General features: G+C 53.5%; 1 protein-coding gene across 12 annotated transcripts in view; it reads right to left on the bottom strand.

The window, feature by feature from the left end:
• The window catches only part of TANGO2 (transport and golgi organization 2 homolog), a 48,945-nt gene that overhangs the window by 21,720 nt on the left and 4,331 nt on the right, over positions 1-22,894 (bottom strand). For 10 of the 12 annotated variants that reach the window (XR_004052707.1, XR_004052708.1, XM_010388444.2 and 7 more), the window contains exons 2-3: positions 10,761-10,855; positions 3,180-3,268 (exon numbers count right to left, since the gene is read on the bottom strand). Coding sequence is in view for 8 of the 12 variants with exons in the window: in XM_010388442.2 (XP_010386744.2) it covers positions 3,180-3,268; positions 10,761-10,816 (145 nt within the window). In the remaining 4 variants the exon portion in view is untranslated. Of the gene's footprint in view, positions 1-3,179; positions 3,269-10,520; positions 10,734-10,760; positions 10,856-17,917; positions 18,045-22,894 lie in introns of those variants that run through there. The other 2 variants (XM_030915040.1, XM_010388438.2) reach the window with 2 other exon arrangements.

Here is a 22,894-nt window from a genome sequence, read left to right as displayed (position 1 = left end):
AGCTACTCGGGAGGCTGAGGCAGGAGAATCACTTGAATCTGGGAGGTAAAGGTTGCAGTGAGCCAAGATCACACCATTGCACTCCAGCCTAAGCAAATGAGCAAGACTCCATTTCAAAAAAAAAAAAAAGAAAAATTACCCAGCCTTGGCTGGGCACCATGGCTTATACCTGTAATCCCAGCACTTTGGGAGGCCAAAAAAGGAAGATCACTTTGGGCCAGGAGTTTGAGACTAGCCTGTGCAACACAGCAAGGCTTTGTCGCTACAAATTATTTTTAAAAATGAGCTGAGCATGGTGGTGTGCACTTGTAGTCCCAGCTACTCGGGAGGCGGAGATCGGAGGATCACTTGAGGCCAGGAGTTAGAGGCTGCAGTGAGACAGGATTGTGCCACTGCACTCCAGCCTGGGCCACAGAGTAAGACTCTATCTCAAAAAAAAAAAAAAAAAAAAAAATTACACAGACTCAACTTTTTCCTTTAGAGCAACACAAACGAACTAAGACAGTGGCACAAAAGTACAGAGAGGAAGGAGCTGCACAGAGAATGTCTGGTCAGCATCTCAGGGAGGAGACTGTATGACACTGGGGCAAGAACCACCAGTGCTCACACAGGCCGGGGAGTAGGGCTGGCTCCCAGACACCAGGCTGGAAAACCGCAAGATCCAGGAGCACCGAGAAAAGTATACAGAGGGCATCACAGAGGTGTGGGACAAAGGCAAGTGAACTAATATATGTATGTAACTGGAGGGAAGGAGAGAGCGAGAGAGAGGACAGAAAAACTACTTGAAGAAGTTATGGCCGCCGGGCACAGTGGCTCATGCCTCTAATCCCAGCACTTTGGGAGGCCGACGCAGGCGGATCACCTGAGGTTGGGAGTTTGAGTCCAACCTGACCAACATGGAGAAACCCCATCTCTACTAAAAGTACAAAATTAGCCTGGCGTGGTGGCGCATGCCTGCAATCCCAGCTACTCGGGAGGCTGAGGCAGGAGAATAGCTTGAACCCAGGAGGCGGAGGTTGTGGTGAGCTGAGATGGCACCATTGCACTCCAGCCCTGGCGACACAGTGAGACTCCATCTCAAAAAAAAAAAAAAAAAAAAAAAAAGAAAGAAGTAATGGCCAAATTTTTATGAATTTAATGATTTTGATTTGCATTTCTTTTTTTCTTTTTCTTTTCTTTCTTTTTTTTTTTTTTTTTGAGACAGGGTCTTACTCTCTTGCCTAGGCTGGACTGTGGTGGCTCAATCTCGGTTCACTGCACCTTCTACCTCCCAGGCTCAGGTGATCCTCCCACCTCAGCCTCCCGAGTAACTGGGACAACAGACATGTGTCACCACATCTGGCTAATTTTTTGTTGTTGTTGTAGAGACAGGGACTCACTATGTTGCCCAGGCTGGTCTCAAGCTCCTGGCCTCAAGGGATCCTCCTGCCTTGGACTCCCAAAGTGCTGAGATTACAGGCGTGAGCCACTGCACCAGGGTGATTTCATTTCCAACAAGTTCTCAAGTAAAGCTGGTGCTACAGGCCCAAGGACCACACCTGGAGAACCACTGTCCTAAACTTTTGCACACAATCTGGTGATGCCAGAGAGTGAGAGGATATGGGCCTTAGTGATATGGTCACCCCAACACTTGGCAGGAGCCTGTGTACATCCGTGCACCAGCTGCCACCATCAAAACACCACAGGGGTGAACAATTCCATAAGACTGGAGCTCCTGGGGTTGGCACTAGTTCAGAGGCAGCTGACGGACCTGGGTGCCAGGGTGGGATGGAGCCCAGGAGGGCACAATAGTCAAAGAGCCAGAGGAGGGAAACCCTCTGAGCCACCACGTCTTCATCTACAAAAACCTTCCACTTTCCAAGGACATCAGTTCCGTGCCTTTACCCACCCGTCCTGACCAGCCCTGCACCCACTGCATCCTCCTATACCAGCAGGCCTAGGACCACCCTGCCTCAGTCTCCGTGCACCCGTCCTCCTCCCACACGGTGCCAGGACCACTCAGCCTCAGCAGCATTCTCATACTACTGCCAGGCCACAGGCCTATACAGGAGTCCTCACAAAACCCCACAGCTGAGCTCTTATTTGATTGACTGATTGAATGAGACAGGGTCTTGCTCTGTCACCCATGCTGGAGTACAGTGGCACAATCTCAGCTCACTGAAACCTCTGCTTTCTGGGCTCAAGCAATTCTCTAGACTCAGCCTCCTGAGTAGCTGGGGCCACAGGCACATGCCACCATGCCTGGCTAATTTTTCTATTTTTTTTTGCAGAGACAGGGTTTTGCCATGTTGCCCAGACTGGTCTTGCACTCCTGGGCTCAAGTAATCCTCCTGCCTCAGCCTCCCTGCCTCCCAAAGTGTTGGGCTCACACCTGTAATCACAACACCTGCCCTCCCAGCCTGGGAGGCAGCACAGGGTACACACAGCCTCCATGGGCCCACGAAGTCACACATCTGGCCTGAGTGGGCACCCTGGAGCATGCCAGGATGACTCGGGCCCACCTGGCGCCTGGTACACAGGCAGAGTAATCTGTGGCTTCACCAGCCATCTCTGCACATCTTCCATGTAGACTCCCACCACCCCATGGGCAGGAACTGCTTCCTGTCCAACAGGACTTCAACGAGGCTGGTATCTTTGGAGGGGAGGACCTGGTTCTCACCCCTACTTCTGCCCTATGAATACACCTCATGCAACACTGGCATGGTGCAGGTGACAGGGCTTCAGCACCAGCGGCTCCCCAAACTCAGCCCCACCATCCCTGAAACAAGTGTGCTCATGCACAAACACAAACACAGGCACGCACACGCACGCATACACATGCATGCACACACTCACATGACTGGGTCGCTTCATGTGACCGAGTGTGCATCTGTACATCACACAAATCCACCCACATGCCCTCAGCAAAAAGGAGGATCCAAATAAAACCAACTGATCCTTTCATGTAATGGGGCTCCCGTGCAGACACATGGCACGAGAAGCAGCGCAGACAGTGCTGGGTAGGCAGCTCTGGCAATGCCCAGTGCTGGGGCTGGCCCCGACCACGAGCCCCATTGGTTCCACCTCTACACCCCGCCATCACACTCGGAAGCAGCACCACTCAGTTAAGGTCACTCAGCTACGCAGGGGCTAGCGAAGCAACAAGGCGCGGCCACTGCCGAGCACGCAGGAAGACTCACCACTGAGGATCTCGTTGTTGTTCCCCCAGAAGTCAGCTAACTTGGAGGGTCGGCTGTAGAATTCGTCCCTGTTGGCTGCCAAGATGAGCCTGCAAGAGGAAAGCACCACTGACGGCTTCAGATGGAAACGAACGAGCCAAGTCTTTTTCTCTCTTCACACACAAAACTGGCCTCAGTGGCAATAAGGGCCAGTCTCAGAGGGGCAGGAAGCCAGCAGTCCTGCCGCACCTGCATGGGAGGAAGGAGCACAGTGGCTACAGGTGAGCTCTCGGGAGCCTGCAGCTGGGGCTGCACTCAGAGCCTTGCCCGTAAACAGGAGGATGCTGGGCAGGGACACACATCCACAAAACTCAACGGCAGGAGACGGGTCTGCCAGGCCCTTAGGGGCTGGTACCAAGCATGCCTGGAGCCCAGGCTGGAGGGTTGGGGCCTGTCCCTCCTTCTGTCCATCTGTCCCCAGCCCTGGGAACACCCACAACAAATCCATGGGCTCCTGGAAGCGTGAGCTCAAGGATACAGATTGAACGGCATAGCATGTGGGCATCTGAGGGCTGCTCCATTCTGTGGCTTTTGGAGTTAATTTCTGGGGTTGGTGGGGAGTGGATGGGAACTTCTCTGTTTTACTAGTTTTTTTGCATTATGACTCAAACAAAATATTTCTATTTTTATTTATTTTTATTCTTTGAGATGGAGTCTCGCTCTCTCACCCAGGTTGGAGTGCAGTGACGCGATCTCGGCTCACTGCAACTCCCGCCTCCTGGGTTCAAGCTATTCTCCCACCTCAGCCTCCTGAGTAGCTGGGATTACAGGCAGCCACCACCACACCCAGATAATTTTTTGTACTTTTAGTAGAGATGGAGTTTCACCATGTTGGCCAAGCTGGTCTTGAACTCTTGACCTCAAATGATCCACCTGCCTTGGCCTCCCCAAGTGCTGGGACTACAGATGTGAGCTACCACACCCAGCCTAATCAAATAAATATTTCTTTTGCAATTAGGAGAGACATCTAAACTTTAATAGCCCTGGTCTTGAGGAAAGAAAACTGAGTTTCAAGTCCCAGCTTGGACACTAGAAGAAAACAAATAAGGACATAGTAGTGACTGAGTGGAAGGGGTCAGTTCCTGCAATATCTGTTAGACCTGAGGATCTAAGAAGCAATGGCTGGGCCAGGCACAGTGCATGACACCCATAATCCCAGCAGTTTGGGAGGCCAAAGTGGGCAGATCACTTGAGCCTAGGAGTTTTGAGACCAGCTTGGGCAAGAAAGTAAGATCCCATATCTACAAAAAAAAAAAAAAAAATACAAAAATTAGTCAGGCGTGGTGGTGCATGCCTGTATTCCCAACTACTTGGGAGGCCAAGGCAGCAGGATCATTTGAGCCCAGGAGTTTGAGGCTGCAGTGAGCTGTGACCGCACCAATGTACTCCAACCTGGGGAACAGAGAAGCCCTGTCTCTAAAAAAAAAAAAAAAAAAAAAAAAAAAAAAAAAAAAAATGATGGCTGAAGACCCCCTGAACACTTGTGCCATGGAGAGGCAGCTCCAAGGAGCAGGGCTCGGCTGTCCTACCATCACACTGTGAGTATGAAACCAAGCTGCAGTGGTGAGATCCTGACAAGTGTTTAAAAATACTTTCCATATTGATCATTGCACATTAAGTTATAAAACATTTGTTCCTGATGAAATGTGAAATAACAGACATTCATAAAATTGAGAGTGAAAGTGGTGCTCATGGCTGGGTGCAGTGGCTTATGCCTGTAATGCCAGCATTTTGGGAGGCCAATGAGGGTTGATCATGAGGTCAGGAGTTCAAGACCAGCCTGGCCAAGATAGTGAAACCCTGTCTCTACTAAAAATACAAAAATCAGCTGGACGCGGTCGTGGGCACCTGTAATTCCAACTGCTTGGGAGACTGAGGCAGAGAATTGCTTGAACTCGGTAGGCAGAAGTTGCAGTAGGCTGAGATCGCGCCATTACACTCCAGCCTGGGTGACAGAGCAAGACTCCATTTCAAATAAAAAAGAAAGTGGTGCTTGCACCCACCACTCATGCCCTTAGAGACCTGTATGCACATGTGTGCCCCCCAACTCAGCATCTGTCCCTGAAGCTTCCTGCCTGCAGAACTGGGGAAATGCTTTTGGTTGTTGCCAGGGACTGTGCCATGCCTAGAGCCCTTGGGGTCTGCTATGGAAGCCTCAGCACCTCCAGGGTGCCTCACTCAGCCTGCTCTGATGCCCCGCTGGCCCCAGGGCTGTACCAGGTCTTGGGAATGTGCTTCCTGGGATGGGGTGAGGTGGTCTCTGTCCCTGATATGAGCCTCAGCCTTTGTACCTCTAACTGCCATGTTTCAACCCAGACCTGGACCAAGTCTCCATGTCCCTTCTGGGCAGAAGTGCCCCCCAACCTCTGCAGCGGGGATGGCAGTAGAGCCCACCTTCCGTGGGCTGGACAGTGCAGTAGAAGGCAGTGCACCTGCCCCAGACCTGGATGGGCCAGTCTTGTAGAAGGTGCCCACTGGCTGTGACCCGGCCAGCAGGCAGAAGAAGGGAGAACAGGCCGGGCGCGGTGGCTCAAGCCTGTAATCCCAGCACTTTGGGAGGCCGAGACGGGCGGATCACGAGGTCAGGAGATCGAGACCATCCTGGCTAACACGGTGAAACCCCGTCTCTACTAAAAAATACAAAAAACTAGCCGGGCGAGGTGGCGGGCGCCTGTAGTCCCAGCTACTCGGGAGGCTGAGGCAGGAGAATGGCGTGAACCCGGGAGGCGGAGCTTGCAGAGAGCTGAGATCCGGCCACAGCACTCCAGCCTGGGCGGCAGAGCAAGACTCCGTCTCAAAAAAAAAAAAAAAAAAAAAAAAAAGAAGGGAGAACACCGTAGTCCCTGACTGCTATGGTGGGGATGCGCCAGGGTCTGGGATGAGAGCTCCTCCACCCCATGGGTGGGGTCAAGTTCCATTTGGTTCTGCTCAGCATTCTCTCTTAAATACCTTCCTCCTCTGCTTCCACGTCCCAGAGCCCTGCAGGTGAACAGGGCTTGGGGGAGCCAGGGACATCTCATCCCAGTCCAACCCCAAACCAGGCTGGGGCTGTTGGCTTCGGGTGCTGATTCTGACATAATGCTCTTGCAAAGAGAAAATAAAGGGGGGAAAAGTAAGAAGAAAAGCTGAATGAGCATGGACTTCTGTCCTAAGATGTTCAGCTGTCTGTTTTTAAACAAGGAGCAATTATATATGTTTGCCTATTAACTCAGGAACATTAATTGCCAGGTTATTTTTGTACCAGCAGTCACTGTTTAGCTGAATTGCTGGTGGTTTGCCAGGGATTTCATTGAATACATAATTCAGGGATGAGCCAGCATGCTGAGTACCCAGATCAAGCCCCAAAGAGGGGAGGAAGTAGCTCTCTCCGTCATCACTGGTAGGGCTGCACATGGATAGAAGCCTATCTGCGCCCCACGTCCAGAGAGACAGGGATGCACCCACCACGGTGAGGTCCCTGAGGATGGCAAGTCACCCCGGCTTTATTTTGTTCCAATAACTGAAACCACTAATTATCCATCACCACTTGACACCCACGCTGCTAGGCAGGGTGAGTGTGTGCACCGTCTCGGGGGGTATATGCGTCATCTCAGGGGGCGAGTGTGTTCTGCTGGGGGGTGAGTGTGTGCACTGTCTGGGAGGCAGTTTGGTGACAGATAGATAGGAAGTACTCTGGCCTGAGATCCAGTGATCAAACCCTGAGTGGTGACCCCATGGAAGCTGCCCCATGAAGTAACGGCTTGTCCTGCAGCCACTCCAGGCTGAAGTCAGCAAGGGGCATCGCATGGGGCTATAAACAGGCAGTTTTTTTTTTTGTTTGTTTGTTTGTTTTTGAGATGGAGTCTCGCTCTGTCACCCAGGCTGGAGTGCAGTGGTGCTATCTCAGTTTACTGCCACCTCTGCCTCCCAGGCTCAAGTGATTCTCCTGCCTTAGCCTCCCTAATAGCTGGGATTACAGGTGTGTGCCACCATGCCAGGCTAATTTTTGTATTTTTAGTAGAGACGGGGTTTCACCATGTTGGCCAGGCCTGTCTCAAACTCCTGACCTCAAGTGATCCACCTACCTTGGCCTTCCAAAGTGCTGGAATTACAGACATGAGCCACCGCGCCTGGCCGTAAACAGGCAGTTTCGAAAGAGGAAGGGTGACATGATGAAGTGACTGTTATCTTGCTGCGGGGTGTTGGTTTTCTGTGATGGGTATCAAATTACCAAACACAGTGGCCTAGGCTGGGCATGGTGGCTCACGCCTGTAATCCCAGCATTTTGGGAGGCTGAGGCAGGAGGAGTTCCAGACCACCCAGGACAACATAGCGAGACCTTCTCTCTAGCAAAAAAGAAAAAATTAGCCGGGCATGGTGTAGTCCCAGTTACTTAGGCATGCTGAAGTGGGAGGATCACTTGAGCCGGGGAGTTTGAGGCTGCAGTAAGCTATGATCACACCACTGTACTCCAGCCTGGGCAACAGAGCAAGATCCTGTCTCTAAAACAATAACAATAATAATAAAAACATAGTGGCCTAAAGCACCCCACTTTTTACCCCAGTCCACAGGTGAGGAGTCCAGCCCAGCCTAGCTAGGTACCTGTACAAAGCCTCCCAAAGTGCTGCAGAGGTGCTGTCAGGGGCTCGGTAGAAGCACCTGTGCTCCCAGTCTGCAGCATGCCCTTCTCCTGGCTGGATATCCCACAGCCAGAGCAGCAGCAGCCACCAGAAGTGTCTCACACCCTCCCATCAAGTCAGGAAAACACAGCGCACATTTGCTCAGTCACCCAGAGGTGGCACATTTCGCCTTTGGCTTAGGGCTTTGGAAAATAGTCCAGAGAAATCCCAAGGCCAACTGGTATGGCAGAAACCACAGGACAGGTCCTGGCAGCAACACACGGGTTCTAAGTGAAAGCAAGAGGGGCCCATGTCAACCCTCCTCCTCTCTACCCAGGGGGCCGGGTGGCACCGACCACACCTGCAGACTGGCCATCAAGCTTTCTTCCCAGAGGTGGGAGCACTCGGGGTGGGTTGAGTCTCTTCGGCAGCCTGCAGGAGGCAGCCCTGAAACACATACAGAGCTGGCCGGCTCTCCTCAGCGTGCTAGTTTCCTGGGGCTGCCGTAACTAAGCACCACAGACTAGGCGGCTGCAACAACAGATACTATTGTCTCGCAGCATTGGATGCTGGAGATCCAAGATCAAGGCATCAGCAGGGCTGGCTCCTTTTGAGGGTCTTCTTGGTATACAGACAACTGCTTCTATCTCTGTATACACACCAGCTTCCCCTATGTGTATCTGAGTCACCCATCGTATTGTACCCACATGACCTAATTTTACCTTAATCTTTTTCTTTTTTGTTTGAGATGGAGACCTACTCTGTTGCCCAGGCTGGAGTGCCGTGGCGCAATCTCGGCTCACTGTAAGCTCCGCCTCCCAGGTTCACGCCATTCTCCCGCCTCGGCCTCCCGAGTAGCAGGGACTACAGGCACCCACCACCACACCCAGCTAATTTTTCTGTGCGTTTTTAGTAGAGATGCAGCTTCACCCTGTTAGCCAGGATGGTCTGGATCTCCTGACCTTGTGATTCGCCCACCTCGGCCTCCCAAAGTGCTGACCACTGCACCCAGCCCTTAATCTTTTTTTTTTTTTTTTTTTTAAGATGGAGTCTCGCTCTGTCGCCCAGGCTGGAGTGCAGTGGCGTGATCTCGGCTCACTGCAACCTCTGCTGTCTGGGTTCAACCCTTCTGAGTTCTCCTGCCTCAGCCTCCCGAGTAGCTGGGACTACAGGTGCGTGCCACCACGCCCAGCTAATTTTTTGTATTTTTAGTAGAGACGGGTTTCACCATGTTAGCCTGGATGGTCTCAATCTCCTGATCTCATGATCTGCCCACCTCGGCCTCCCAAAGTGCTGGGATTACAGGCGTGAGCCATCACACCTGGCCCTTACATTCTTTTTATTTTTTTGAGACGGAGTCTCGCTCTGTCACCTAGGCTGGGGTGCAGTGGTGCAATCTCAGCTCACTGCAACCTCTCCCTCTTGGGTTTAAGTGATTATCCTGCCTCAGCCTCCTGAGTAGCTGGGACTATAGGCACCCGCCACCACGCCCGGCTAATTTTTTGTCTTTTTAGTAGAGACGGGGTTTCACCGTGCTAGCCAGGATGGTCGCAATCTCCTGACCTTGTGATCCACCCAACTCGGCCTCCCAAAGCACCAGGATTACAGGTGTAAGCCACCGCGTCCGGCCCCTACATTCTTTAGAATTCTGTTCACTCATTAGCCAGCCCAACGCTACTCCAGTCCCTGTGGCAGACAACAGTTCTTTCTTTCTTTTTTTTTTTTTTTTTTTTTTTTTTTTTTTTTTTTTTGAGACGGAGTCTCGCTCTGTCACCCAGGCTGGAGTGCTTGGAGTGCAGTGGCCAGATCTCAGCTCACTGCCAGCTCCGCCTCCCGGGTTTACACCATTCTCCTGCCTCAGCCTCCCGAGTAGCTGGGACTACAGGTGCCCGCCACCTCGCCCGGCTAGTTTTTTGTATTTTTTAGTAGAGACGGGGTTTCACCGTGTTCGCCAGGATGGTCTCGATCTCCTGACCTCGTGATCCGCCCGTCTTGGCCTCCCAAAGTGCTGGGATTACAGGCTTGAGCCACCGCGCCCGGCCAACAGTTCTTTCTTAACATTTCTTCCACCTTCCCTGCAGCATGCTGTCTGCTTCTTGGACCCTAGCCTGGCCCTGCCACTCACCCAACTGCAAAACGGGAAAACACCAGACACTCTTCCTTCCCGATTCCTTGGCCTGAAATGACTTCACTCAGCCTTGAAGTCAAGCAGCATGGTGTCTATGCAACTTTGTGATGACTCAAATCTGAGACCCTCTTGAAATGGTTCAAATCATTTCTGGTATAGATTTTAAAATGATGAAAACTTCCCAAGCAGTTGCATTAGAGAATGGTTACAAGTTTCATTTTGGGCATGGGTTACATCTCTGCCTCACTCTCCGTGGGGATAAATGCTAGGGTGTCGTAGGGAATGGAGGTGTGGCCGTCCTGAGTCCAGGGTCAGGGGTGGCTTCTGGCCTTGGTTTCCTGACTCCTCTGGCTGTTCCTCAGCATCCTCTCTACCCCAGGTCCTTCTTCCTCAGCTCAGAACCCACACACAGACCCCTAGCCTGGCCACCACTTTGACTTCTCACCAGCAGCTGTGACCAGACAACCCAAGCTGGCTCTCACTCACTGACACCATTACCCCGATTCTGCCGCCCGACCCTCCTCAAAGCCCATAGAACTACATCCCGCCTGGACCCATGTCACTCCTCTGTCCTACCTACGACTGCCTTCTGTGGCTGAGTCTTCACGTCTTTGTACATCGACTGGAGTCCCCGCCCCAAGAGGCATTCTGACAGCATCCCACACTGAGTGACCCTGTCCTGAAGGGCAGTGCCAGGCCTGTGCAGCCCTGGCCTGGCCCACACACCTTCCTGCACACAGCAGCTCGGGTGGCATGAGAACTGGCTGGGCACCCAGGACCCTGCAGGGTGCAGCAGATGCAGAGCGAGGGGGTTACCTGTATGCATTTTTGGAAACAGGGCGAGGATCAAACTTAAAGAAGATGATGCACATGGTGGCGCAGGACGGCTCTGCTCACACAGGTCGAGAGGTCTGCGGGCAAAGGAAAACACCGAGTTGAGTGGATGCCAGATACTCAGAGCTGCCCTCCAAACCTGCAACAGGCCAGAACAGAACCACCTCTGTGGTACCTGTACCGCTTGCTGGGTGGGGGGGAACTGGACACCACATTTCTGGCCAGCGCCACGCAAACACCTCCCAAACCCATACACTCATCAGCACTGGCCAGACTGTCTCTCCACCACCTGCAACACCAGCCCTGAACAGAAGCATCTCATCAGCACCACGGTACTCTGAAGGCTTGGACACGCCGAGCTGGGGGACTGGCGGGCCCAAAGGGGGCAGCAGCAGTGAGGGCAGGAGCCACACTGTGAAAAACAAACTTACCCATCCAAACTTAAAGAATGAACTCAGAGACCCAGAGAACAGAAAAAGTAAGACTTTTAACGACAGTCTTGCAAAATCAGGTGTCAGACAGGCAGGCACACCCAGCACAGTTTCAACAAGCAATTTATCCCCTAGTGCGCAGGTCCCTCCCCTAGATCCTATAGGCTGAGTACTATGGGGTCACAATTTTTCCTGGACATCGCCTATTAATTGTTGGATCGGGGCTTCAGGTGTTCTTTGGGGGTTTTCTTGCTATATTTTGCTGCAGGCCACAATGCATTGCAGTCCTAGTCAGCTCAGAGACTTTTTAAGTATTTAACTTACGACCTAAATAGCAGGCAGGCTGATAAGAACAGACAAAACGAGCTATTTTGCAGGCCAGTAAACTTTCATCTTAGACTAAACTTCTTTGGTTCGGGTGAAGGCAACTAAGTGGGGGGAAAGAGGAGGCTGACAAGCACACATCAGCTATCCAAGCAAGGGCCTAGTATATCCTGTTTCTTCTATAGTTTGCTGACCTAAGCCAATTCAAGGCACTTTGTCTTGGAAACAGACCACTGTATACATTTTTCCTTTAAGACCGTCCTCCACATGCACATCTCCTCCCCTACAACAGCACCAACCCCACCCCACATGCTACCAATGGAGGCAGCCCTGCCTCCGCCCCCATCCTGCCAGGCAGGACAGCATGGCCCACTCACCTGGGATGCAGGGCCTACAGGCCCCACTCAGCACACACACTCGCCATCCCACAGGACCCGAGGGCCCCACACACCCATAGCAGCTGGCATGGACACGTGCCGTGGACACGCTGGGTGACTGCACACTTAGCACACACCTCTTCCCCACCCAAGGACCTCTGGGGCCCAGAGCAGGCAGTTTTCCACAGTGCAAATGAGTGGAGAACGGAGATTAGATCCCGAGGACAGCCAAGGGTGACACTCAAGTTTCCTGAAATGTGCACGTGTGCAACGATTTAGTGACATGGCTCGAGGGCAGAGCCAGGGCTCATAGCTGGGACATAGGACAGCCAAGAAGCTGTTCAAATACTGAAGACAGCCAAAAAGATTCCTCCAAGAAAAGTCTAATGAGTGGGGAGGGTGGTGAAGAGGGTTCAGTGTATGTGCCTCCACAGGCACGGGCGTCAGGGATGGCCACTGGGCACCGTCTGCTCCAGTGAGGAGCTGGCGGCTGTGCAGTTGAGGTGTTGGGACAGCAATGAGCACCACCTGCAGATGCACTGGGTGGTGGGGGATGGGCAGCCATTTGAGATGGTCTTCTCTCTGCATAGGATGGGAAGCTAAAGGGTGTGTCGTCACAAGGGGTCCCTGTGAGAAGCAGACTAGGGGCTGGAAGTGGGTTGGATCCCCTCGCTGGGTGCCCTGGAAGTGCCCATAGGGGGCCATCATCCGAGGGTGGGCAGGCTACTAGGGACAATCCTTTTGGTGAAAACAACTCAAGATGCTCAATAAAATATGAAAACATCTTAAAAATTGCCAGGAGTTGATGAGCTCATGCAGTATTTGACCAATACTTGGGAGAGTGTGGTCCACAGAGGACAGCAGAATACAGTGGCCAATCCTGCCTCAGAGCATTTGCCCACTGAACACACTGGGGCTCATGCTCTGGTGGCCCCCGGGGGCAAAGGAGACAGAAGACAAGGTCCAGACACCCCCGCAGGATGGAGAACCTAACAGAAGACTCTCCCCTAAGTTAGGCTGGGACTCCAAAGAGCAATGCTCAGGGAGAGATGAACTATAGCCTCAGTCACCCCCAGGGCTCATGGGGACATTGCACAAAAGTGGGGGGGATGTTCCTGAGAAGCGGTGGCACAGCCGGTTGCCCAGGTCCACACTGGGGGTACAAGGACCCGCAAGCCAAGCACAGTTCTAAGGGGCTCCAGCACTGGCAGTGCCCCTGTGCCTGAAGTTCTCTCTGGAGAAAGATACCTTCACCCTATACTTCAAAGAAGTCTCAAAATCATTTTTTAAAGACCAGAAGCAGTACATAGTCAGAAAGAACCACATAACGAAAGAAGCACCATGGGCAAGAACCAGCAGAAAGATAACCGTACATGCATCATCAACCAACCATGCTCTGATGGCAGAAAAAAAACAGACAGCTCAGAAGTATCTGCAGGGAAAAGGAAGTGATGAAGAGCAAACTGCATTTACAAAGCAGCAAAAGGAACTCAGTTTTTTGTTTTTGTTTCTTTGCTCTTGTTGCCCAGGCTGGCTGGCATAATCTCGGCTCACCACAACCTCCACCTCCCGAGTTCAAGCGATTCTCCTGCCTCAGTCTCCGAAGTAGCTGGGATTACAGGCATGCGCCACCATGCCCAGCTAATTTTGTATTTTTAGTAGAGACGGGGTTTCTCCATGTTGGTTAGGGTGGTCTAGAACTCCTAACCTCAGGTGATCCACCCGCCTCGGCCTCCCAAAGTGTTGTGATTCCAGGTGTGAGCCACCGCGCCTGGCCAAAAGAACTCTTAGGAAGTTCTTTTAGAAATGAAAGCTTCCGTGACTGCACATTAAAGCTCAGCTGTGTGTTTAAGAGCAGATCAGGTGCAGCTGATGAGGCAGAACCCTCCTGAATGCAGTGCAGGAAGATGGGGAACACGCTGGGCTTTGGGGGTGCACCCAGGTGTCCACCTGCTAGGTGCCACTGATGGGGTGGGCCCAGCACTCACCATGTGGCCAGAAGACACAAGTCCCTTCACTCTGGAGGAGCTGGTCTTTCCTGCACATGAGAACCCCTGGCTGCAGTCACTAGAGAAGCCCTGCCAGCCGGTCCCTACTGGAATCCCACTGGCCTGGAGCCCAGGGCTACCCAAGGCCTGCTCACCAGGGACATGCTCCTCTGGGGTGTTAGAGAAGGCCGTTGGTCTCAACTTCAGCCGACCTCAGCCCTCCCTGGGCTGCACGCCCAGCTGCTGGCAAGGCCACGGATGAGGGCAGTTCTGGCCACTGATACACATAGGACAGAAAGAAAGGCACCCCTAATTCAGCTGCACGACCCCACCATCCTAGCCGGTCAGGATGCAGGGGCAGCAGACCAGCCCTCCAGGCACCAGTGGCAGGGAGGGCTCCGTGGTCCAAGGGAAGGCCATCAACGGATCTCCGGGCAGCCTGGCACTGGAGGTGTGGGCGCAGAGCCAAGAGCTGTGGCCTCGACGAAGACGCGGTCATTGGGAGGGAAGGACCAGAGGAAAGCCAGCCCCTGAGGAGGGGACCATCAGGAACTGCCTTTCTCTCCAATCCCTCACCCCCTGCTCGAGCCAGGCCCACTGCCCACCGGCCTCCAACCCAGCTCTAGCCAGCAGGTCTCCCCCTCCCCCTGCCAGCTTCACCTCCCCCGACCTGTGACCTTGCCTTTGCCTGGGCCCCTGTGTGCTCCCTAAGCCAAGCCCTGCAGGTTCCCTAGGTCCTGCACGGCCCCCACGCAGGCCCACCACAGCATTCCAACACCCTCTCATGCCTGCTGACTTGCCAGGCTCTGGGAGGGAGCCATGGATATAGTCCTTGTCCTTTTGGTCACCACAACTTGATCTGGGCACAGGGCAGGTGGGCACACGGGCGGCCAGGACCACTTCCCACAACTTCCACAGGTCCCATCACACCAGGTGAGGCTGAGCTCCTCAGGGCATCTCTTGTGCCACACAGAGCTTGCACTCAAGGGTGCCCGAGTTGGCCAACCTTACAGGAGGGTTGGTGTCCCAGGGACAATCGTGCCTGGCTTTCCAGGTAAGGCCCCACTCTGCCTGTCCCCAACCCTGCCCTGGGCTCAGCACTTGAGCCAAGCCCAGTGAACTCTCCGCAAGTCCTCAGCAGTCAGAAGGCCACAGAGTGGTCAAAGCCATTCAGGGCTGGCCCTGAGGCCCAGGCGGCCAGAGCCAGACCACAAAGAGCAGCTGAAGGAAGAGGCAGGCAGGAGGGCCTGCGGTCCAGCCAGCAGCCTTGCCCTGGGTCTCAGCCCAGCCCAGAAGCATCTGAACATCTGTAGGAAGCCACACCCAGTCTCTGCATCCTGCAGGGGACCCGCCTGCCCCAGGGGGCTGAGACCACCAGGGCAGCCTGCACACAACCACCAAGCTTGCAGAAGCAGTCAGATGGCCACACGCCCATCCTCTCCAGGCAGAAAATGCTTTACACGCCCCCATCTCGTCACCTGGCCTCACGGCCACTGGGATAGCAGTTGGGCAAGTAGGTTACTGGGCGGGTGGGGCAGGCGCCGCAAAACCCGGCTGCCAGGGCGGGTCCAAAAGGAGGCTGGGCCAGGGCTCCACAGGTGGGAAGATGCTGATGAGCTCCTCCCTGTGCTGTGTGCTCTGTAGCTGTGATCCCATCCCACCACGACTCCCAGGTCACATGGCGGGGATGGGCAAGGTGAGCCTGGAGGGGCTCATGGTGGGGCACTTGCTGGTTGGGCTAGGGGTGAAGAAGCAGTGAGCTGGCCACCCCGAGCAGGCACATGTGGGATGCTGGGATCAAGTGGGCCTCCTGGACCCTGCACCCACAGCCTGGCAGCTCCCCAGAGACCCAGGATGGCCTCAGCACTCACTAGATCTGTTCATTTGTAGCTCTAATCTGCCCAGCCATGTTGCGGACACTCGTGGAAGTCAGCATGCTGCCTTCTGTTCTCCCACAGCAGGAGCTGCTGATCCCCGCCAGGGGGCAAGAGGTCCCTGGGCAAGGTGGTGATGGGGAGCCAGCTTCCTCCTGGCCATGGCGGTTACTGTGCTCACATGTGGTCCTACTAGAAACATCATCTTGAAAGCCACTGGCATGACACAGGCACATGGCCAGGCCTCACAGGCCCACAGGGTTGGAACAGCCCAGATATGTAGTCTAGGCTGAGGACAGCAGGCTATGTGGGCAGCAGGCGAGAGGAGCCATACTCCAAGACTGAAAGCAGGGCCTGTGAGGTGGGCAAACGTCCTGCCACCAACCCACAACACCAGCACAGGGCAGCAGGGCAACGTGGCATGGTGGTGAGGTTCCTGAGCCAGGACAAGAAAAGAAGCGTCGTTCTCATGGCTACTTGAGGAAGCACATTACCTCCACTCTGTCGCCCCAGTGCAGTCATGTGATCATAGCTCACTGCACCGTCGAACTCCTGGGCTCAAGCCATCCCCATCCTCCCACCTCAAGCCTCCCAAGTAGCTAAGATTACAGGTGCATACCACCACACCCGGCTAATTTTTTTTTTTTTTTGAGACAGAGTCTCGATCTGTCACCCAGGCTGGAGTGCAGTGGCACGATCTCAGCTCACTGCAGCCCCGCCTCCCGGGTTCAAGTGACTCTCCTGCCTCAGCCTCTCAAGTAGCTGGGACTACAGGTGTGCACCACCACACCCAGCTAATTTTTGTATTTTTAGTAGAGACAGGGTTTCACCACGTTGGCCAGGATGGTCTCGATCTCCTGACCTCGTGATCCACCCACCTTGGCCTCCCAAAGTGCTGGGATTACAGATGTGAGCCACTGCATCTGGACCTAATTTTTAAATTTTTTTGGAGAGATCAGGTCTCACTATGTTGCCCAGGCTGTTCTCAAACTCATGGGCTGAAGTGATCCTCCCGCCTCAGGAAGTCTTAATGACTGGGTCTTAACGACATCTTCTAAAAAAATTTTATAGCAACTGCTGGCTGGGCGAGGTGGCTCAGGCCTGTAATCCCAACACTTTGTGAAGCTGAGGGGGGCGGATCACCTGAGGTCAGGAGTTTGAGGCCAGCCTGGCCAATACGGTGAAAACCCATCTCTACTAAAAATACAAAAATTATCACACCTGTAATCCCAGCACTTTGGGAAGCCAAGGTGGGCGAATCACGAGGTCAGGAGTTTGAGAACAGCCTGGCCAATATGGTGAAAACCCTGTCTCTACTAAAAATACAAAAATTAGCCGGGCATGGTGGCAGGCACCTGTAGTCCCAGCTACTCAGGAGGCTGAGACAGAAGAATTGCTTGAACCCAGGAGGTGGAGGTTGTAGTGAGCCAAGATCGTGCCACTGCACTCCAGCCTGGGCAACAGAGCAAAACTCCATCTAAAAAAAAATAAAACAAAAACAAATTAGCCGGGCATCGTGGTGAGTGCCTGTAATCCTAGCTACTGAGGAGGCTGAGGCAGGAGAATTGCTTGAACCCAGGAGGTGGAGGTTGCAGTGAACTGAGATCGTGCCATTGCACTGCAGCCTAAGAGACAAGAGGAAAACTCCATCTCAAAAAAATAAAAAAATAATAATAATAAAAAAAAAGCAACTGCTTACATGGGAATGCCCTCTTTATAAGAGTCCTGGCGCACCCTGGGAAGGAAATGCACTGGAGTGTGAGGCACTGGTGCTTGGGTCATGCGGAGCGGCTGGCCTGTACCACTGCCTCCTGGAGCACATAGGGACTTGGTGGACATGCAAGCGATGAAAGGATATGGGTTGTGAGGCTCGTCCATATCTGAGGAGAGTCCAGCTCCTCTCACACAGATGTGATGAAAGAGGTCGCCTTTGTGATGGTCAACACTTACCACCCCCAGTAGAGTGCCACCTTCACTCAGGCCAGGCACCCTGCCTCCCTGCAGCCCAGACAGCTAGAGTGAATGCCCAGGGGACACGCACAGCCTCTGTGCAGGGAGGCCTGGGAACAAATCACTTGGGACCTTGGTGTGGCCTTCGCCAACCGTGCCAGGGAGGTAAGAGGGGGATAGTCACTGCGAGCTCACCATGTGACTGCAAATGCCACCAGCCTCAGCAGGGACAGAGCACAGGCCTCTTCCAGGGAGGAAATCCCCCACACACTCCTGGAGTCCTTCAGCGCCCTGAGCCTGGCCAGAGGATCTATGAGGTATGAATGGAAAGAAAGAGCCCTCTTCACACCACAGCCAAGGGCTTCCCGTCCTCTAAGAATAACAGTGCGGGTGGAAGTCTTCCCAGAATCCCAGCATACGTTCCCCTGGCCTAACAACCTGGTAATTCTGCAAAATAGGAAGAAAGCCTGGACTTGGCACGGGTTATTCTTAGTGCACGGCGCCGTCTGTGAAGGGCGGAAACTTTCCAGGCACTCTGGGCCCATCTGCTGATGCTTTCGAGAACTTTCCCGGCATGCATCGTCCTCTCTGCCCACCTTCTGCTTCTGAGATCCACCCTGCTCTGGAATCCCCTCTCCAGCCTAGGGCTCCTCCCCTGGCTTCTCAGAGGAACCAACAGGGCCTTCTGTCCTAAGAGCCAAATGGAAATGGGCTAAACTCCCTCTCTAAGAAGAATGAGACTCCAGCTGAGGCAAGCCCCAAACCTTACTCCATGTGGTGTCTAAAAAAGGCACGACAAGAAAACCGCTCAGACAGAAGGCTTGGGCAAAGATGGGCCAGAGCCACAAGCAGACAGCAGCAGCGGCAATGACCCCAGCCAGGGCTGCGTGGGGACAAGGTCTGGCACCCTGATGGATATGCACACGGCCTGCTGCCCAGCAGTAAGGATCTGCTTCCCTGGCTCTCAGTGCCCACCACACAGGCAGGTAGGTGGGGTGGAGCGTGGGCAGTGACCTTGCAGAGGCCCATGGGGAAAAGAAGCAAGGGGGACAAGGGTCATGCTGACAGCACCTCAAATGGAAGACCCAGTGGGGAACAGGCAGACCTTGGTGCTGCAGGACAAATCAGGCCACCCTCCTTCCTGCATGTTCCAGAACCCACTACTGCCAGCCTCCCCTTCCGAGGAGGCCAACAGGCATCAGGCACCTGACCATGCCAGTCACCCACCCCACACCAACCAGCACCATATCTACTAGCTTTTGTATAATGCCAAGAAATGCTAGTCCCTCTCACACGCTGCCTGCTCATTTACCCTCTATTCAGCCTCTCTGTGCCCCAGCCCAAGGCTGAGTCTCCTGCTGCCACGACTGGCAGCTCTGGAGGCTGGTGGGGTCCATAGTTGTTAATCCCATTGCTCAGGTCACCCAGGAGCACATTTTGGTGAGAAACATTTCCAATTACATTTAACGGGCCAAAGCCCCATCCCAGCAGGGCTCATGTCTGTCATCCCAGCACTTTGGGAGGCTGAGGCAGGAGGACTGTTTGAGGTCGGGAGTTTAAGGCCAGCCTGGGAAACACAGCAAGTCCCTGTCTACAAAAAGCAAATAAAGGCCGGGTGTGGTGGTTCACGCCTGTAATCCCAGCACTTTGGGAGGCCGAGGTGGGTGAATCACGAGGTCAGGAGATCGAGACCATCCTGGCTTAACACGGTGAAACCCCATCTCTACTAAAAAATACAAAAAATTAGCCGGGCGTGGTGGCGGGCACCTGTAGTCCCAGCTACTCGGGAGGCTGAGGCAGGAGAATGGCGTGAACCCGGGAGGCGGAGCTTGCAGTGAGCCGAGATTGCGCCACTGCACTCCAGCCTGGCAACAGAGTGAGACTCCGTCTCAAAAAAATAAATAAATAGGCCGGGCGCGGTGGCTCAAGCCTGTAATCCCAGCACTTTGGGAGGCCGAGACGGGCGGATCACGAGGTCAGGAGATCGAGACCATCCTGGCTAACACGGTGAAACCCCATCTCTACTAAAAAAATACAAAAAACTAGCCGGGCGAGGTGGCGGGCGCCTGTAGTCCCAGCTACTCGGGAGGCTGAGGCAGGAGAATGGCGTGAACCCAGGAGGCGGAGCTTGCAGTGAGCTGAGATCTGGCCACTGCACTCCAGGTTGGGCGACAGAGCGAGACTCCGTCTCAAAAAATAAATAAATAAATAAATAAATAAGCAAATAAAAACAATTAGCCAGGCACAGTGGCATATGCCTGTGGTCCCAACTACTTGGGAGGCTGAGGTAGGAGGATGGCTTGAGCCTGGAAGATCAAGGCTGCAGTGAATTATGATCATGTCACTGCACTCCAGCAACAAAGGGAGACTCTGTCTCAACAGAATATTAATAATACAATAAAATAAGGCTGGGTGCAGTGGCTCCCCGCACTTTGGGAGGCTGAGGCGGGCAGATCATTTGAGGTCAGGAATTCCAAGACCAGCCTGGCCACACAGTGAAACCCTGTCTCTACTAAAAATACAAAAATTAGCCAGGCATGGTAGCACAGGCTTATAATCCCAGCTACTCAGGAGGCTGAGGCAGGAGGATCACTTGAACCCAGGAGCCGGAGGGTGCAGTGAACTAAGATTGTGCCACTGCACTCCAGCCTGGGTGACAGTGCAAGACTCCGTTTCAAAAAAGTAAAGTAAAATAAAATAAATAAAAATAAAATAAAATTAGCCGAGCATGGTGACATGCATCTGTAGTCCCTGCTACTCAGGAGGCTGAGGCAAGAGGATTGCTCGAGCCCAGGAGTTTGAGGCTGCAGTGAGCTATGACAGCACCACTGCACTCTAGCCTGGGTGACAAAGCAAGACTCTGAGTCTCAAAAAAAAAAGAAAAAAAGAAAAAACAGCCTCAGCCAAGGGCTGCCTGTGGCGCCAGAGTGTTCTTAGCCTGCCTGCACATACATGTGAGCAGACACATGTATGCTGTGAGGTTAACACACTAGGGTCCCATTGCTCCATTCTCCCTGACTGGCCATGAAGTCTGTCTCCAGCAGAGCCATGTCCCCACCGGTTCACCACTGCCCAGCTTTCCCGCTTCTCTACCTCTCAGCTCTGGCTGGTGTCTTAGTCCCATCAAGTGACCATCCCTAGCACATGCTCTGCACATGGGCTGATTTGGTTTGGATCTGTGTCCCCACCAAATCTCACGCTGAATTGTAATTACCAGTGTTGGAGGTGGGAGGTGATTGGATCATGGGGGCAGAATTCTCACGAAGGTTTAGCACCATCCTCCCTCCGGTACTGCACAGTGATAGAGTTCTCACGAGATCTGGTTTTAAGTGTGTGGCACCTCTCCCATCTCTCTCTTCTTCCTGCTCCAGCTGTGTGAAGTGCTGGCTCACGCTTCGCCTTCCACCATGATTGTTAAGTATCCTGAAGCCTCCCCAGAAGCTGAGCAAAGGCCAGCATCATGCTTCCTATACACCTTGCAGAACCGTGAGCCAATTAAACCTCTTTTTTAAATAAATGACCCAGTCCCAGGTATTTCTTTACAGCAGTGGGAGAGCAGCTGAGGACATTCCTAGGATAGACCCAGAAGGTGGAATTGCTCCATCTATGGGTGACGCTTTCAGATAAGCAGACTCGGCCAAGTCTCCACTAACGTCTAGCGCCAGAACCTGCTGCCACTCACCCACCTCCAGGGTGTATGTGGTGTGGGAAATGCTCCCGCCAGGGTTTTATGGGCATCCCCCACTGGCTGGGCAACTTGTGACCTCCTGTATGTTCTTGCCTACAATTCACCAACATGGTTACTGACCACTGGACTGGGCCTTTGTCTCACTGACCCTGGTGTGATGTGGGCCACCATGTGCCTGTCCCAGGCCTGCAACTGTTTTCTCCCTAGCTGTCCCCTGCCTTTCAGCTCTGCCTGTGATGTTGCCTCATAGAAATAGTCTTATATTACATGGGATTTTCCCATCATTACCGTACAGTGGTCATGTCCTCCATCTTGCTAAAGAAGGCTCTCCCTGTCCCAAAATGAGAACTCCTTTTTCTTAACTACCTCGTATGGCTGCACAGTGGGGAAGCTCTTTTTTTTTCTTTTTTGAGACGAAGTCTCGCTCTGTCGCCCAGGTTGGAGTGCAATGGCGCGATCTCAACTCACTACAACTTCCGCCTCCCAGGTTCAAGTGATTCTCCTGCCTCAGCCTCCTGAGTGTAGCTGGGATTACAGGCGCATGCCACCAGGCCCAGCTAATTTTTGTATTTTTAGTAAAGACAGGTTTTCATCACGTTGGTCAGGCTAGTCTTGAACTCCTGACCTCGTGATCTCCCCGCCTCGGCCTCCCAAAATGCTGGGATTACAGGTGTGAGCCACTGCGCCCGGCCTTGGTGAAGCTCTTGGATCTGCCCGCTGTCTGCCTGTGTGAATGCTGTGAGGTGGGGATGACCCATGCTTCCCAAACGCACAGCCAATCGTCCTCAGGTGGCCGCCAGCCATCCAGTCTGGCTCACCTCAGCCACACCCTGAACTCCTAGTCACATGGGCCCCTTGAGGCCCTGCATGTGTCACCAGGCCTCTGAGGCTACAGTAGTCACCCTAGTTTCAATGTATTCCTGGGTGTCTGGAGGGCACCCTTCAGACTGTCCCTCTTGGCTATTCAAAGAACCTTCCAAACCCTGCCTAGATCACACCATGCTCCAACCCCTGCTCACCATGCCAGGCACTCTGCAGGTGCCCAAGTCCACAAAGTGACACAGTAAGAAAGCCCATAACCTGGAAAGGAAGCCAGCCTGTGCCCTTCCACGGCGATGAACAGGAACAAGCCCCCGTTCCCCAGGCAGCAGGGAGGTCCCAGCCAGAAGATAACACTCTGCTTGGTCTTCCATGCAGAGGCCAGAGATAAGCAACATCTGCCCATGGAGACAGAAGGCAGGGCAGGGCCACCTGGATAACACTCTGCTTGGTCTTCCATGCAGAGGCCAGAGATAAGCAACATCTGCCCATGGAGACAGAAGGCAGGGCAGGGCCACTTGGTCTAGGCAGCCACTGGGGGACACGACGGAGATGTCCAGGTGCTGGCGGCGGTTTCACGTGTGATATGGATGGTAGCTGTGTGGCTGGGTTCACTTTGTACAATCCATCACACCAGGCACTGAAAGCGTGCACACCCAGTAGGC

This window comes from Rhinopithecus roxellana, chromosome 13 (genome assembly GCF_007565055.1).
Source record: "Rhinopithecus roxellana isolate Shanxi Qingling chromosome 13, ASM756505v1, whole genome shotgun sequence".
Classification (NCBI taxonomy): domain Eukaryota; kingdom Metazoa; phylum Chordata; class Mammalia; order Primates; family Cercopithecidae; genus Rhinopithecus; species Rhinopithecus roxellana.
The sequence above is the reverse complement of the archived record's forward strand: the minus strand, read 5'-3'. Positions and strand labels throughout refer to the sequence as shown.